This window comes from Schistocerca gregaria, chromosome 2, assembly GCF_023897955.1.
Source record: "Schistocerca gregaria isolate iqSchGreg1 chromosome 2, iqSchGreg1.2, whole genome shotgun sequence".
NCBI lineage: Eukaryota > Metazoa > Arthropoda > Insecta > Orthoptera > Acrididae > Schistocerca > Schistocerca gregaria.
Window position 1 is genome coordinate 505,865,918 of NC_064921.1, and position 17,831 is coordinate 505,883,748.

At 36.1% G+C, this 17,831-nt stretch overlaps 1 protein-coding gene across 1 annotated transcript in view; it reads right to left on the bottom strand.

The window, feature by feature from the left end:
• Positions 1–520: 520 nt before the first annotated feature.
• Positions 521–17,831, bottom strand: part of LOC126328907 (cytoplasmic dynein 2 heavy chain 1) — a 906,666-nt gene continuing 889,355 nt past the window's right edge. The window contains exons 72-75 of the mRNA XM_049996078.1: positions 8,976–9,185; positions 7,092–7,285; positions 5,437–5,641; positions 521–927 (exon numbers count right to left, since the gene is read on the bottom strand). Coding sequence (XP_049852035.1) covers positions 769–927; positions 5,437–5,641; positions 7,092–7,285; positions 8,976–9,185 — 768 coding nt within the window. The 3' untranslated portion in view covers positions 521–768. The remainder of the gene's footprint in view (positions 928–5,436; positions 5,642–7,091; positions 7,286–8,975; positions 9,186–17,831) is intronic.

Below are 17,831 nucleotides of genomic sequence, written 5' to 3' on the forward strand. Positions count from 1 at the left end.
TCCAATCCCAGGAGCGGAGCAGGACTCCTTACCCTCTCCCTTAAAACCCACATCCTTTCATCTTTCCTTCTCCTTCCCTCTTTCCTGACGAAGAAATCGCCGGTTGCGAAAGCTCGAATTTTGTGTGTATGTTTGTGTTTGTTTGTGTGTCTATCGACCTGCCAGCACTTTTGTTTGGTAAGTCACATCATCTTTGTTTTTAGATATATTTTTCCCACGTGGAATGTTTCCCTCTATTATATCTGCATATATTCAGTTTGATATTTTAAGCTGCTGAAAATATTCAGGCCCAGCCAGACAACATTTGCAAAATCTGCATCATATCATATACAGCTCCTTGTGTCTCTGTATTTTCTGTAATAAATAACAAGGAATAATTGAAATTGTGAATAAACTTTTCTGAAAATTGAACTTCCATTTATACGTACTCAGAGTACCCAAACAAACACTTCTTAACAGTGACACAAGGTACTTCTACAGTATAGTACTGCCACACGTATGATATATAATAATACTAATATTGTTCACATACAAGCTTTTATTGTGAAATATATATTGCTGTACATTGATTAAACAAATAAAATTCTTCATTGTGTCATATTTCAGTGCTTTTCTAAAGTGGATAGCAAAATATTACATGAAGTAATATCAGCTTACTGGTTTCAACTGCAGTAACAATGTTACTTTAAAAACTTAAGAGAATTGTCACCATCTATTGGTGACTTATACCTGGGATATAACTGAATAAGCTAAAAGTCTTCTGGTATTTTACTTCTTTATGAAGAAGCAAGTGCCAGCTTTAATCCAAATATTATGATCTGAAGCACGGCAAGGCACATCTAGTGTGGTAACAACTCTTTCACGTGCTGATGTGAGGTATAAAGGCAATGTTATGTATTCTTGGTGCTGATGTTTTCCATAATCACTCTGTAAATAATAATAATAATAATAATAATAATAATAATAATAAAACAGAATTCAAAAACAAAAGTTTGACATGGTATTTTACTACAATCCTTATATTACATAGACTGAATTACCAAGTCTGTGACATTCACCAGCCACGGCAGCATACATATCTTCAAAAAAATTCAAAACTGATATGTTTAAATAAAGTGATTATGCTTTAGGCTGTTAAAAGGCTTGAAAATGACCATGTGTCAAAACTGTAACCACAATAAATCAGAATGGCCTCATTTAAAAATTTTACAAAGGTTGTGGACCCAGACCTCACCAAAATCCAAAACTTGATAGATTACAATAGAAATAATATGTAATATCAGCTTACTGGTTTCAACTGCAGTAACAATGTTACTTTAAAACCTTAAGAGAATTGTCACCATCTATTGGTGACTTATACCTGGGATATAACTGAATAAGCTAAAAGTCTTCTAGTATTTTACTTCTTTATGAAGAAGACTACAAAAAATTGAACAGATAAAGCATTTTGTTATAGATACACTTCATCTGCCCTTGGCATTTTAGATCTCTCACAGATTTATTAGATTTGGAGAATGCTCAGTAAATTCATTCTTTTCTCAGAGTCAAAAAATTTCTGGACACATTATAACTGATGGAGTTTTAAGCCTCTTGAATTTTTTTCTTGAATATCTCCAGTGACAAGACCTGCACTTCCATGGGAAGTTATATGAAAATTCTTAGGACAATTGCCAGGAAGTTGTCTCTTGTTTTGGACAGTCAGCAGGTTGGTACATTTTTTCTCTTTGTTGTGGGTATTGCGGTCGTGTATCTCATACCTCTTGCTGAAGGAATCCGGATTTAACATGGAGCAGGCACAAAAATAAATAATGGCTGTAAACGGTCATTATTCCCAATTTTGTGAATAATGGCTTGCAGGGCTCCTGTCTTCTATGAAATGTAATATCACTGTGTGTGTGTGTGGAAAAAAAAGAACAGACTACTCAGCCATGAGTATCACTGTATCGGGCACTAGTTTCAATTCCATGAATCTCCCAGTATATAGCTGGCATTCTGAAGTCTTCACGATTGTGAAGTCATGAGCAGGAAACATACTTGTGATAGGCTCCAAGTTTTCTATGAAGCAATCTGCCGCTGTAGCTCCTGGGCGAGTGGTCTATAAAACATTGGACTACGAAGTTCCAGCCACAGTTGAAGACTACCTTTATCCAGATTATTTCATAGTTGGATTCTGTTATAATGTCACTAGATAACATACTATTCCTTACAGCAATAAATACACATTCACCACTGGCATCTAGTCTAACCTTCTGATATATATTCAAATCTGAACTTAGAATTTTGCTGTTGTTCACTTCTGGTTTCAGCTAACTTTCTGTTTCTAATAATATGTGAGCATTATTGCCTTTAATAAGTGATAGTGATTCTGGGACATTGTCATGGATACTCCTGCAGTTCCAAATATCATATTAAAATTTTATCATTCCTGTCTGCAAGTATGAATGTTCTTCTCAGAGAGTAAAGTGGCTCATTTCTCTTAATATTTGGCAGCTAACTTAGCACTGTGCCTAAAGAGGGGGTTCCTCTAGCTTAAGAGACATCCATGTACACACTACATACACACCTTGCTTCCCAAGGATCTGCCTGCTGTGTGTAGTGTATGTCTAATCTATTAAGGGGGACCTTTCAACTCTCTATCTGATAACAGAGAACACAGAATTGTCTGAGTCTCAGATTTAGACTTTACACTTGGCTCCAAAGCAAAGGACTACAATCGTGTCTGGGTACAATACTGCAAAGAGAGAGTTTGATTCTACTCTGTGGGTAGGTCTACCTGTTTTCATTGATTCAATCACCTAAAGGAAATGGGAATGGCCTCAGAATCCAGGTGGCTAGCATATTTCGTGCTGATATGAGCTATCATTTGCACCTGGTTGTACTCACTGCTTTCAACAGCCACCAGCAGAATGTCCTCTGTACCTCAGACAAGACCTCCCCGCAACCATACCAAGTTTGTACTACCATTCTTTCCTGACTTGTCTGCTATTTAATTCTAATGTTGGAGCTCATAATGACCAACAAATGCACTCTCAATTATTGTCTGGAAGTAGCAGGAACATCAGCCTCTGACCCTACAGGTCATCCATTGATGGCTCAGATGTGTTATCAATACAGGGCAACATATGATACATGTCACTAGGCGTACGCTGTCCTGGCAATGCCCACATTCACTTTCCATCCAGAGATACACAAAAGCACCACTGTCTGTCACTGTCTGACAAATCCGTCAGATGTTGCACATCTGAACATGTAGTGACAGATTGCCAGACGAATTAAAAAGACACCGGTGCCCCAACATCGCTGAAGCTTAGAGCAGCAGGATGAAGCCTATCTACTGTGGCTAATACAGCTTCTAGCTGTTTCTGGACAGAACCAATTCATCAAGCACAACAAACATATCACAACAATCATACTTACTATTCATTTCTAACTGCTAAAAAGGCCCTCTTGTGATTTAAAAATATTCTTGTTGAGTGCACTGAGTTTCCCTGACATTTGAGATAATACAGCAAACGTAAGCAAAGCCTCTGCATTCGATATAAAAGACAGTAGAGATTATTATTACAGTGAAGAAAGTACCATTCAGTTTCTGAACAAGCCCTTGAACATGGTACTTCCAAGGGAGCTTTCTATTATCCTTGGTCCTAAGAATTTAAAAAGGTTGACATCACCAACTGTTTGATAATCTTACAACAGTAAAATTTCAAGTTTACAAGCATTTTGTGCCTGAAACTGTGCATTTTGTTTTGTTGGTGTTAAATGTTAATCTGTTCTCTTTAAGCCAAATCCAAATGTTACTGACTAACCTTTTAAAGACCAGATTTCTTAGCTGCTGATAAATCTTTCAGGTTGTATGGCTGTGGTCCGTGAAACGACTCCATTCCTAACATTTCATCGAGAGCTGCAATGTAGCACCTCTTAACATGTCCAGTGCAGCTCTCATCTCAAGGAAACATTATGAATGGAAAAGTTTCATCGACCACAGCCACACAACCTAGGAACTTTACCAGCGACTACCCTCGTAGCTATTTCATTTACAATACACTCCACATCTTTCATAATAATACATGTGTCACCTGCAAAGAGAAATGTTTTTTAGTCATCTCTCAAGTTTAGTTGCAAATCATTGATATAATCAAGAAAAGCAGCAGACCCAGAACAGAACCCTGTGGCACCCTTCACATTACTTGAGCTCTACCAGATTCTAATCTCTTTCCTGTTCATTGATGCTAGAAAAAACATCTGTTTCCTACTTTATAGACCTGAAATGAACACTTATTTAGCATGTTCCCTAATCTCATACTGTTCCAACTGGCTTATTCTGCTTTTCACAGTGGGCAAGCCTCAGATTCCATGTTCAGTGATGATGAGGTGTGGATATTCAACACCCTGTGGCCTACTTGTAGTTTCACTGTCCTTCAATCACTTTCCATAGATGCTCATGACAGTAGTATGTGGACTGCTGTCTACTTTCACATTTCTGACATGTTCATTCCTAGACACCAGTCTCACATTTGTCAAAGTAGCACAAGTCAGTGGATTTCCCCAGTTGTGGTCTGAATCAGTACCAGATATAATTTCACATTTTTCTCTGCTCCATTTATATGCTTTTATTACTGCATCAAGTCCCAGTGATGTCACCTGGGGCCCTTCAATTTCACAGTGAGCAGTTGTCATGATGTTTTGACTCATCAGGGCATGAAATTCAGATTTTATATTTGTTTCTCATTCTGACAGATAGTTTCAATCTGTCATGGTAATTCATCACATAAAGTAGAGTTAAAGAGTTTGCTCAGTCTGGAACATTCTAAAATTAATTGTGTCAGCTATCTGCTGGGGATGTTTCAATGCACAAATAACTACGTGACTATTCAATATCAATACAAACATGTCTTTGCAGACTATATGTCTTACATATGCTAGAAAAACTGCAGAAAAACAATCAAAACTGTACATTGTTGACATATTTTGAGTTTTAATCACAAGACAAGACTAAAAATAGCTAATCAAGCCCAAATGCAAGTTAGTCCTAGAATTCCTTACGGTTACAGCCAAGATTTTTATAGCAGAGGACTACCAAGGCTATTTTTTGCAGACTTCTTCAAGATTGTATTTGTCTTCAGCCTTTAGAACAAAGTATGGAAACTCTAAATTTGATTGATGTGATAATTCAAACAGATGTGGTTATGGCAAGAACAAATGCACTTTGCTATGGTAAACCCACGATAACACACACCTATGTGTCTTCTAGAATACACATGAGTACTTATACTGTTAGAAAAGCAAGATATGTGCTGAAACTGAGGCATGCTTACTAATTTCATAAGTTGAGCTAGGTATTACTCATCCATTCTGATAAAGAGTAATTACATTTTATTGTGAAGCACTACAAAGCAAAACAACTATACTTCAACTGAAGTGGATACAATACCAGACCTTTGTCATCCATGTGAGTGTGCAGATAGGAGCAGCTGAGGCATCAGGAGCATCAGCTGAACAAGGAGTCAGGGAAGTACCACTGAAAACTGCACCCTCTATCTGTAGTCCTTTCAAGCACAAGCACACTTTCATTTTACTGGACACATTCCTCTGATTCCAACTTGTGACCTGTCTAAGGTCATCTATTGCAACATCATTTTCCCTTGAAGCAAATTGTAAACCAGATTATTACAGAATAGTTGATGGTTGAGATTGTAAATGTATGACACGCTGATGGTGAATGTAATGCTTTAGGGAGAAAAGTATCTCTCAGTAGTTAAAGAAAGAAAAGAACATAATGATTTGCTAATGAATAAATATTCAAAACATTTAAAACAATGCAGCAGCAGACATATGTATCTAAATAACAACAATAGCATAAAAACAATTATACATACTAAATGTAAATACATGGATCAGTGAAGCTATTATTTAGCTCATATAGTAAGGTATGCTCCATCCGATTCATTAAATAGTGAATGGATGAGTTTTGTAATGTTCCATCGAATACAGTATTTATCTGATATCAAGATGCTGTTACTTATATATTTACCATACAAGTAACTGAGACTACTCCAGGATTTATTAAATAGGTTTTATTTACGAAAACTGGCTTTCTTTCATTACACTGATCATTTTGTTGTTTCTCATGGTTCTCATTAATACTATGCACCTTTCCTTATAGTTGATATTCATTTCCTGATTCTACATCTCTATGCATAAATAAATCTTCCCCACACACTGACTGAAGCATTATTCTTGTTCTCAATAGCTTCTCCACACTCAGTTCTAATAATGTCTAAAGGCTGTAGGAAAAGCTTGATAGTTGTCAGACATTATTCATGCCCACATATGGCATGATTTGTTACATCCTGAAACTGAAACCACACTGTTCACAGTCTGCCCACGTCAGCTAAAATATTGACTAGATTTACAAATTAACAACCCTACATGCCTTATGTTTCTGTGCACATTTTGTCCACTTGTCTCTTATTAACTGAGGATTTTATGTGATATAACCTTTCCTTTGCAGCTTTAGTAGTGTTCCTTTACTTCTCTATTTTGTCTGATTTCTATTGACAACATTTTATAATAATAATAATAATAATTTAGAACTGTAATTTATAGCTGGAGTTGATAACTTTTACAGCAACTAAATAAAATCCTACTTAATGAGCCACTGAACAGAGCCCTTAAAACACACACATTAATAAACGAGTAAATAGATGGCATAATGTTAAGCAGCACTTGAATGAAGTCATTCTGATAGTTACTCATAAATGGGCAAACTAAGAAAAACAATAGTCTTGTGAATCTATATCACAGGTTAGTAAATACGGGAAAAATCAAAGATATGGAATTAATGAATGAAATTTCACATCCCATAATTATTGTTAAAATTTGGAAAAAGCTAAACAGGAAAAGGACTTTTGCTAAGCATAAATATGAAAGATGTGTCACACTAAAACACCCCCTGAACCCTCCGCACCTCCCCCCAAAAAGAAGCCAGTTTAATGAGTGGGAAATTGCCTCTTTTTCCATTCAATTACTATTTCTACTCATAGTAAAGAAGAAATTAATTATCTGGAAGCTTAAATCAATTAATCATATACCTTGCTGTCTGCTGCTTCACAGCTGCAAGAAATGCATCAGGTTCAAACAGATCTCCCAAATCAAGAGGCTCTTGCAACAAAACTGAGCTCCGATTTGCCCAGTGACCAACTGCAGTGGCCTGAGATACTAAAGAGTGTAAATAAAATGAAGGCTCCTTTGGACCACACCAAAGATTTTGCCATGATTCTGGAACCTACGACAAAACACAAATAATTAAGAACAGATTTTTTCCCAATATTAGTTCATTAATTCAAAATTAAATCAAAGTTGATAAATTTACTTCTAAAATGATTAATTACTGTTGAAGAAATACTGAGAACCATACAACATAATGGGAAAGTTATAAAAATTACCATCACAAAAGTACTAGAGTTTGAGCATTAAAGTTTCAGAACAGCAAGGAGACTTGTATTCCTGGCCTCACCTGCCTTTCCATTATGAAGTGAAGAATGAATACTTGATGGGTTAAATGGCTATATCTTCACTAATTAATTAAATCATAGTATCTGCTCAAATATTAGTGAAAACTGAGCAGCCAGAGTTGTCAATTCTAGGGTTGTGCTGATTAATATTGCAGACCAATGGCATACACATAGGCACAGAAATCCCCTCACTTACGTGACTGAAAGGGTCCATATTACACCACGCCCCATTAGTGGCAGCTACCAAAGGAAATGGAAACAGGAAAGTAAGTGTCAGTGTGCCTTATCAATCTTGAAGGGTGATGTGAATGAATTTAAATGATATAAAATGTTCAGTCTCTGTAAAACAAGTTTGTCATATTGCAAACTAAGCTAGTAAAGGGCATGCTGCTGAAACAATGATGTGTATGAGTAATCAACAGGACAAACACCATTGTATACAGTGATAACTGGATACTGGAATACAGAGTGTCACTGCAATTTGGAATGGAGACTGTTCTGTCTGCAAATCATAATGTAATGAACAACTTCATTCAGTGTTGTTATAGACTGAAGCACTACAACAACAGTGGATCTGTTTGTGTTAAGGATTTGATGCCATCTGCTGTGGGCTAAACTGGTACTATTCATGCTTTATGTTGACATCCACAGCCCAGGAACAATGAGCAATGTCAAAGTCATTCTGGCAATGTGAATGATAAAATGAAGAATCTTCAGATGGCAGGAAGTAATAAAGGTTAAGATTTAACATATAGAACATTAGAAACAGCACAGAAGCTCAGGACTGGGAAGATAATCAACCATGCTGTTTCATAGGAACCAGCCAGGAATTTGCCTTAAGTGATACAGGAAAATCATGGAAAACGTAAATCTGAATGGCCAGATGGGGATTTTAACCATCATCTTCCTAATATGATTCCAGTGTCTTCAGACAAGTTTTGATGGAACCTGCTCTATTGTGATAGCTACATACTTGTTGAACACTGCTATGGTGATGACAATCTAGAAGCCAGAAAAGTTACACAATGCAATATACAAATCAAAAGTCTTATGGTTGGAGAGTGTCATTGGATACCTTAACTCCAACACACCAAGGACAAACTGTACAGCAACTACATCAAGAAAGTATTAGCATGCAAATAACTTTCTCTCCTTCATCAATTCCACATACTATATTTCAGCAATATAGTGCCTAGTCACACGCGGGGAAAGATGTGCAAGCCTTTTTTGATGAGCAAAGATTATTATTGCTTCCCTGGCCTGCCAACTTTTTAGACATGTCTTCCATCAGACATACCTGGCATATGTTTCACAAACTATTTAACCATCACAGTTCTAGAGCAGCCTCTATCAATATTTTATGGACTGGTATGTAATTTATGCACAGGGAGACTCCCTAGTAACAGGCCTTATAAGGAGATACAAAATAATCATACTAAAAATCAGTGTTTCAGTACTCACCTTGTGACTGATAAGAGCAATTGCTGTCTGTTCAGTTTCCTTAGATGGAAGAGCTATTGCACGCATTACTTTGCTTAGCCTTGCCAAGGACTGATGAACAAAATGCACAAGTGTTATAGCATGGTTATGCTCCAGTAATACGAAATTGACAATTGGAGAGCTTATTTCTGAATCTTGTGGCAAAGGTTTTGCTTGAATCAAACCTGAATTCTGGAAATGAAATGCAAAACACTTTGAAATCTGTAACTATGGACATTCTGTACTGAACAAATCTACATCAATATATATATCTCCCTCTCTCTCTCCCTCTCTCTCTCTCTCTCTCTCTCTCTCTCTCTCTCTCTCTCTCTCTCTCTCTCTCTCTCTCTCTCTCTCTCTCACTCACTCACTCACACACACACACACACACACACACACACACACACACACACACACACACACACACACAAAGAGAAAGAGAGAGAGGGTTGATGTAACAATGAAATTATGTACAAAGTTCAGAATACATGAAATGTTACTAAACAACAAAGTTCATTACAGAAAAAAAGGAAGAAAACATTAGTAATACTACTGAAAAAGAGTGTGGGGTGTGCTGAAGCAAAACACAAAAAAGAGGATGAAGAAGGATGAGGTGGAGGACAAGGATGGGATGGGAATATCATTCCGAGTCACTCTCTTCAGAGCTCTTTTCTTATCTTTTTTTGTGTTTATAGCAATCTACTTCAAGAAAAATACATTCTGTCATGTGTTTTTTGGTAGTTTCATTTCTGGAAATATGAAAATCACATTTATACTGAGTTACTATCAATGTCTTACTCAGAAAATAAAATATTATCTGTTTTTAGAATATTTATCACTAATTTTTTGTAAACCTAAAAATTTAAAAAAATATTGTTACATATGACAGACATAAAGAGGACTAGTAGTCAAGAAAAATGAAAATTTCCTTAATGAGTAGGTAGATCAAAAAGAGTAAAGAATGAATTAAACAGTAATACTATCTAATAACGGAAGAGAAGAAAAGGTAGGAGAAATATGTAGATGCCAGATGCCTCGTAGGTGATGAAAGTAAAGCCGGCACTTTTTTCTTTGATTGTGTGCTCATGCCATGCATTATTATATGAATGAGGTTATTTATATACGTATTATTTGCAAGCAAAAGCTATACATTCCATATTATATAAAGAGATATGTGTGTGATATCTAGCATTAAATCTGAGGAAGTTCATTATTACATTTATAAGGCAAATTCACCTCAGTTCCAAGTCACACAGGCATTTAAAAATAAGCCATTGTTTCCTTTTAAAATGTATCTCAATGAATTCATTTCATTTGGCAGTATCAAGTTTCGGTATCCTGATACATTTTATTTGAGCATTTCAACATAAGTCATTGTTTATTTTTAAAAATTTCTTGCATCCAACAATTTTAACACACTGTCTTTTAATTATGAAGTATTTCTTCACTGTTACATAGATACATAAGTCTATTCTATGCCAATTTGATAACTTTGCTTATACCTGTTTGTAACTTTAGTGTCTTCTGTCATTAAGATAATAAACAAAAACAACATAAATAGTAAGAATATTAAAACTAATAATGAGGTTGTGCATGATGTTCTTAATTTTACTTCAGCTGAAATTATTATTGCTCTCTTTTGAAATACAGGTGATTTTTCCCATACAAGTTGAAAGCTCCCCTCACAATACAGTTCTGTAAGATAGAAAGACATAAAGATGAAATATAAAATTCTTAATTAGAACATACATACTTATATACTTTTGACTGTCCCAAATTCTCTTCATATGCTTGTGTTCCCTCATGCGTTCTTCTTTCCTGAGCTCTTTTTCATGTGCTTTTGTTTCAGTGTGTGTTTCGTTCGTGATGTTTTTGAACTGCCCTCAATAGCATATAGTACTATGTGTGATTCCCACTTCTTTGACATCTTACTCTAGTGTTTACCTCTAAGATAAAAAACTGGTCCAAATATTTTCCTGAGAAATTTCCTTTCCTGTTTTACAATCTCTCTCTTACCTTTGTTTGGCCATGAATCACTGTAGTCTCTACAGCACAGAGTGCTTCTAGCAGAACTACTGTGTTGTAATATCATAGCTCTGCATTGACAGAGATAGCTTTTTTGTTGCAGTGACTCCGCTTGTGCTTATATGCTTTCTGTAATTTTGAGATTCTTCCTTAATTGGCTGTTGTGTTCAGTCCTGACTGTTGGCTGGTCTCACTGAGATGTTTAAAGTGCATAACTTGTGAGCTGTGTTTTCTCATTGGAGATTTCCATGAGTTGCGTTTTCTCATTGGAGATTTGAATGCTAGTTTCGTGTGAGACAACTCAAAACCAAAAAGTGTGGTATCCCCTACTCCAAAAATAAATAAATTAGCCTACCAATTTACAGGAAGACTGTCCCTTAAGCAAGTCATCTGCACAGTAATTCATTAGTTTATATTCAATCATCTAACAGAGAAGAAAAGTGTTGTACTGATTATAACAAGCTGAAGCCACAATGTGTGGCATTATGCTCAAAGATAAAAGAAAAAATGGAAACAACCAGTGTACAGTCAACCACCCTTAGACATGCTACTTACAATGGATTTACACAACTTTACATAATGTGCTCTAATGAGCAAAAATTACATTTATTTTTTTGTTACATATTATGTCAATAGCGATACTAGTGCAACAACACATCTAATACCAAAAGAATAAGTCATTTACAGCAGAATTATACTGTTCTTCATAGTGTACTCCAGTGAGCAAAAATTACATTTCTTTTTTACAAACTGAATCCACAGCACAACTAACTCAACAACACATCTAATACTGAAACATTAAGCACCACTGCTTGGTGAAAATCAGACGGAAATGAGCAACATCGCTTTTTAAAAAGTTTTTCAGGTACATCACAAAAATTCTTTCACTTTACATATTAAACTTATTATGCAACTTGTCTTAGATCAGTGCAAACTGTTGCAAAAGCACCACCATCCTAAAACCTAACTAAGTTACTCTAAAACTGACAATTGGCAAAACCATATACATGAGAAAATAATATTATTGAGTCTTCTAATGGAGAAGAAAAATGTCTTATTTTCATACGAAATGTAATAAAACAGTTCCATACAGCGACCAAAAATTAAATTTTATTATAACAAGTTGAAGCCACACTGTGTGGCACGCAGTAACTCACCCTTAGACAAGCCCTTTACAACAGATTTACATAGTTTTACATACTGTGCTCTAATGAGCAAAAATGTCCAGCCTCTGTGGTGTATTTTTGCTGTTAAGTCAACCATATACCACTCTGATTACTGCAGCAGCAGTTTCTGTACATGGGCTATCACCTATGTCACACTTACAGCACAGTATGTAACTAGTAAGGCAACTTGTAAAATAGAACCATGACAAATTTGTATAATTTACATGTGTAACTGTATTACAGATATGTGCCTTGTTTGTATATAATTATCATGTAAACTGTAATCTTCTTTGTAGGATGGTTTGAAAATGCACACAGCTGTCCGAAACTAGTCATCATCAAGAAATAAAAAACAGATACTTCTCAATGCAATGAAGCCACAACCATTTATTTCAAGTTGTGGACCTATTTTTCACCTGCAGCATGCTACAGGTTCATAAATATGTGCCTCGTCCAGCAATAAAGGAGGCCTACACCTTTTTGGAGAAGATTCATTTGACCAAGGCATGTGATAAGGTTTACTACAATCGTTAAGTGTTGTCTGTGCAGTGTGATATCAGTGTAGGCAAAGGTTCTGATATGCAGTAAAACTAAAAATGCAGTGGCAACTAAAACAGGGCTGAAATCCAATGGGTAACAAGTGAAATTAGGGAAGCATGTACTTTTAAGGACAGACTAAACGACAGCAGACTCCTGAAGCTTCTTGTGTGCTTGGAGCACGATAGCAGTGGTGCCATATGCATGTATCTTTAACTCATCATTCAGAAAAGATGCCAGGTTGTGCGGCTTTCGGGTGTACCAACAGAGGCAAAGGTGGATTTCATATGCTAGTATCTCTGCGGAATGAGGAAAGAAACTTCTGTTTGGGCAGGAAGCTTCACAGGCTTATTCAGAGTGTGTTTCTCCTTTTTGTCTCTAGTACATTTGTGTAAACATGTTCAGATATCAATTTACCACAGTTCCTTTCTTTTTCTTATTTATTATGGACACATTTCACTGATGATCAGTGGGAGAAAGTGAAGGTCCATGCCAAGAGGAAGCTCAAGTCCAACGCCATACCAACAGTTTTTTTCTCACATACTATGAAAGGTTAAAAGAATGTGTATTGTGCAAGACAGTGATTTAAGTAAACCTGTAGAATGCGAACTCTCAGATTACATTCATGTTCAACAGACAGATTTCAGCTCTCAAAGAGGAGGTCAATTGTCTTACATTGAAGAATACACAACTAAAAAAGAAACTCCACAGTATGTGTTACTCAGTTCCACATAAACTAAAAACATTGTTCAATGACAATCAGCTGGAGAGTTTAAATAAGAAGAGAGTGAAATGGACAGTGAGTAGTGTGACAAAAGCTCTTCAGTTGAAATTTGTATGTGGTAGCAAATGATTTGATTTTTAATTAGTTCAGGTTTTCCATTGACATGTCAACAAACACTAAGGATGAGACTTCAAGATTTAAACTTCAGTTCTGGTATTCTAGACCAAGGCATTGTGCTTCTCAGATAAAAAGTTGAGTGTATGAGCAAAAAGAATGTGACTGTGTTCTACTGCTTGATAAAATGTCAATTACTCCAAGCAGGGAAATTGATGTGGGAATAGGTGAGTTTACTGGCCATGTTATGCTTCCAAGCCATGAAGGTGTTGCCACACATGTTTGTGTTTTCCTCTTGCATCATATCTCTTCCAGATGGAAACAAGTAGTGGCATATCATTTTACTGGAAACAGTGTAAGTGGTAAAGTTTTGTGTGGCATTATTTTACGAACAAATGCAGTGAACATATAGGACTGTGTACAGTGTGTGACAACAGACAAGTGTGCTGCAAATTAAAAGTGTATGGGGACAGTTTTCTATGAGAAGGTTGGGAAAGTAGTGGAAGATAAACTCAGGGAATTGGTTTTGAAGGGCAATGGCAAAATTAAACATTTAAGTGGGAAGCAGGTTTGTAATGATGAAGTCTATAGTGATGGAAAGAAGATCCATACCAAGGTTGATACTGTGGTAAACTTGATCAACATATCCTTTACAAGAGAAGAGATGGCAGTCCTTAATAAGGGATTGCAGCTTTCTCTGTACATCTCTCTTCAGATCCAGCTATAGCTGAAGTAAAGTCAGCATGTGCTCAGCGAAAACTTAAAGCTTTGAAAGAAACAAGGGTAGTGGTTAAGGCACAGCAACTTTTGTCTAGGGAACTACAAGGGAACAGGATGTTAGTGAAAGTGGTCAAATGCAGCTCATAGATGGAATAAATTGCAAATTATGTAAGAATAAACAATAATAATAAAGGCCAATAAGGATGCTACTTCAGTGACTATTTTTGAAGCAGAACATAGGAATAAAGTGTTGCCATTCTTAAAGGAAAATGAGATGAAGCAAGTGGTTAAAGATCCCACTACACATTATCATGTGGTCACCAAAAATAAAGTGGAAGAGATGCAATTCCTGCTACTCCACATGGAGAAATGTAAAGTTATCAGTATGAATCCTAAATTACCCCCTTTGAATGCACAGGCAAAGTTGCATACAGAGAACAGTAGCACGCATGTCGTTGTTAACAGCACGAATTCATCCATAGCATAACTGGGTAAGTTACTTTTTAGAAAACTTAAAAATGTGTGTAAGTTCTAAAAAACATAGTGTGGCAATAGCACAGTCTTTCCTAGTGAGGCAGGAAATTCAACTCACAGGGGTATGATATAGCTTCCCCTGACATAGTTACTCTCTATATGGAAATGTAAAAGAGAATTTATTGCACAATAGCGCCATGAGGAAAGGGAACATAATAGGGCTTATGGAGCTTATGCAGTTTACCATGAGTTACAAATTTTTTTTTTATTTTTATTTTTTTTTTTTTTCACAGTGGAATGTATCCACAGACAGAAGGTTTAGAGATGGACAATTCTCTTTCAGGTCTGCTAGTGGACATTTTTATTTATAATGTAGAGTTGAGGGTATTTTCCTGCAATCCATGGCTAGTGAACACAATTACTTTCTATAAAAGTTATATGCATGACACACTCCTTGTAGTAAAAGGAGGAGGGAATATTAAATATACACTTGACAGTGAAAAAGATAATAAAATTAATTTTTTTGGACCTAACAGTGATACGAAAGGGGAGTAAATTGGGTTTTCCAATTTTTTGGAAATGCGCTCAAACAGATGTGATAATTTGCAGTGATGCTGATCATCTGGTGCAGCATGAGTAGGTCTGTTTTCACACAATGCTGGCATGGATTAACAGACACCCATAAGAAGAAAGCAAAACTGATAAAGAACTTAAGGTGCTGAAGCAGATTGTGGTGGCAAATGGATACAGAAGTAGCTTAATTACAAAGATATATAAAAACCATAGGCAGAATAAGACCCACATAGCAAGGATAAAAGGTTATTTACGGTACTTGGGGCCTATTTATATAAAACTCGCATCCAATTTCCTGGACAAATTTCAAATGGTATTTTCCACAAAGGGTTACCTCAAGCACAGACTAAGACACAGACTGAGTAATGGAGTTCATAAGGGTAATGTTCAAAAATTGAGGCATCAGGGGTTTATAAGCTGAAGAGCAGATCCTGTGATAAATTTTATATAGGTCAGATGGGCAGGTCCTTCTCAGTTATGCTGAGGGAGCATGTTAGTCAAAATAACAGAATAGCATTTGGCCTGCATTTAAGGAATGAAGGGAATGTAGCTAGGGCAACACAGGAAACAATGGAAGTGCTGCACATGGCTCCTAAAGGCCTGCAGTTGGAAGAATTAGAGATTTACAGAAATATAATCAAAGAACCAGATAAAGTACTCAATGAGCAAGTAGGTTTTGGATATAAAGGGTTTTTTGCTCTGTTTAGACAGGAATTGTAGTTACTGACAACTTTGGGAGGGGATACCAACTCCTGCTATTGGATGTGTAGTGCTAGCATAAACACACTACAAACAGTTGGTTCCTGTGTGTTGTGGTAACAATGACATCGAGTATTTGACATCATTTTTGACCTGGCTCTCACCATGGGCATTTACATAATATACAGGTGATTTTGCATTGTGAGGAGCATGGTTCCCTAGATTGGAATACAGAGGGTGAAGTTGTGTAGCCCATACATTAACGTGACTGTTGTCCACTGCAGTGGTTTAAAGACTGAAATGTGCTTACTACAGCCAAATTTAGAATATCATATAACTGGTGGACATCATATTATCCTCATTTGGCCGTTAATAGTATGTCACATGGATTTTCATTTTATTTGCAGCTAAAGGGTTACTATACACCAGAATTTGGTTGATGCTGTATTTTAAGTGGTTATAAAGAAACTGTAGTCATTCCTAACATGAGATGATTTTGCTTCTCAGTGATTTACATGACTGGATTGCAATAAGCTGGTAGTTATTTTGGTCTTTGTATGTGTTTGCGAATGCTATGGTTTGTGATCCTGTAGTAATGAAATTGTAAAGATTTTTACTCATTGGAAGAATGAATGTAAACACCATCACTCTAATCTCTGGCATGAGAGAGCTGTATGTAAATTAATGACAGTTGTTGAGACGATTTTTCATGGGTAACTTTCGTTTCATTAGATACTATATTTCATTGAAGTGCAATGAACAAAAGTATGACTGCTGAGCATAGTCTATGGTACTGTAGCGCAAGAGTACTTTAGTGTATTACAGCCACTTGTGACTAATGATATAGTCATGGTTTTTTTGATATTGCAATGGGAATAAATGCCATTGTTTATGCCATATATATAGCAGTTTTCATTGGCCTATAAGTGTCTTTCTGTACGCAAACACTGCAATGCAATTTATGCGTGCTAATGTGACACTTCATACAGAAGATTAGCCACAAAGTTTAATCTGCAACAAGAAAGGATTTGTTATTGTTAATGATGTATTTTAAAGATTGCCTATCTATCTGATTTTTGCCAATCAGTGGTTTTACAGTAACTTAGTTACATTTTAATACAGAGGTGTGCTCCCATACCAGTTTACACTGTTCTAAGTCAAACTGTATAATAAGTTTAATCTCTAAAATGAAAAAAAAAATTGTTTTTATTATGTTCCTTAAACTCTTTTGTAAAAATACATTTGCTCATTTACATCTGATGTGTGCCAATTGGCAATGCTTAACATTCAATATTGGATGTGCTGTCTTGCTAGGTGCACTATTGATTCATTTTGTAAAAAAGAAATATAATTTTTACTCACTGGAGTGCAGCACATAGAATCATGTGAATCTGTTGTAAATGACTTCCCTGTTGTTTGAGAGTCAGTCATAGCTCTTTGAATTGAACTGTGACTGACGCACAAACAACAGGGAACTAACACACATCGAGATTAGAAAAGAGTGCATTGATAATGGATAGGCACTAGCCAAAATTGGGATTTGCATAATTAATGTGCAAAAAACGGATGACCGATTGCTGCTCTTGATAATTTATAAATCGCACAACAGTCGCTAAGTGCACCCACTTTCCTAATGGAAGGTAACCTGATGAAATTACAGAACTGTGTGCCTCTTTATCGATGTACTGCGACATTTTGTTTTGACCCTTCTAGCTCTAAGTGACACAAGAATTTCAGTGCATACCAGTCTTGCATGTATCTACAAACAAACATGAAATTTATAACATAACTATATTTTTTGACATG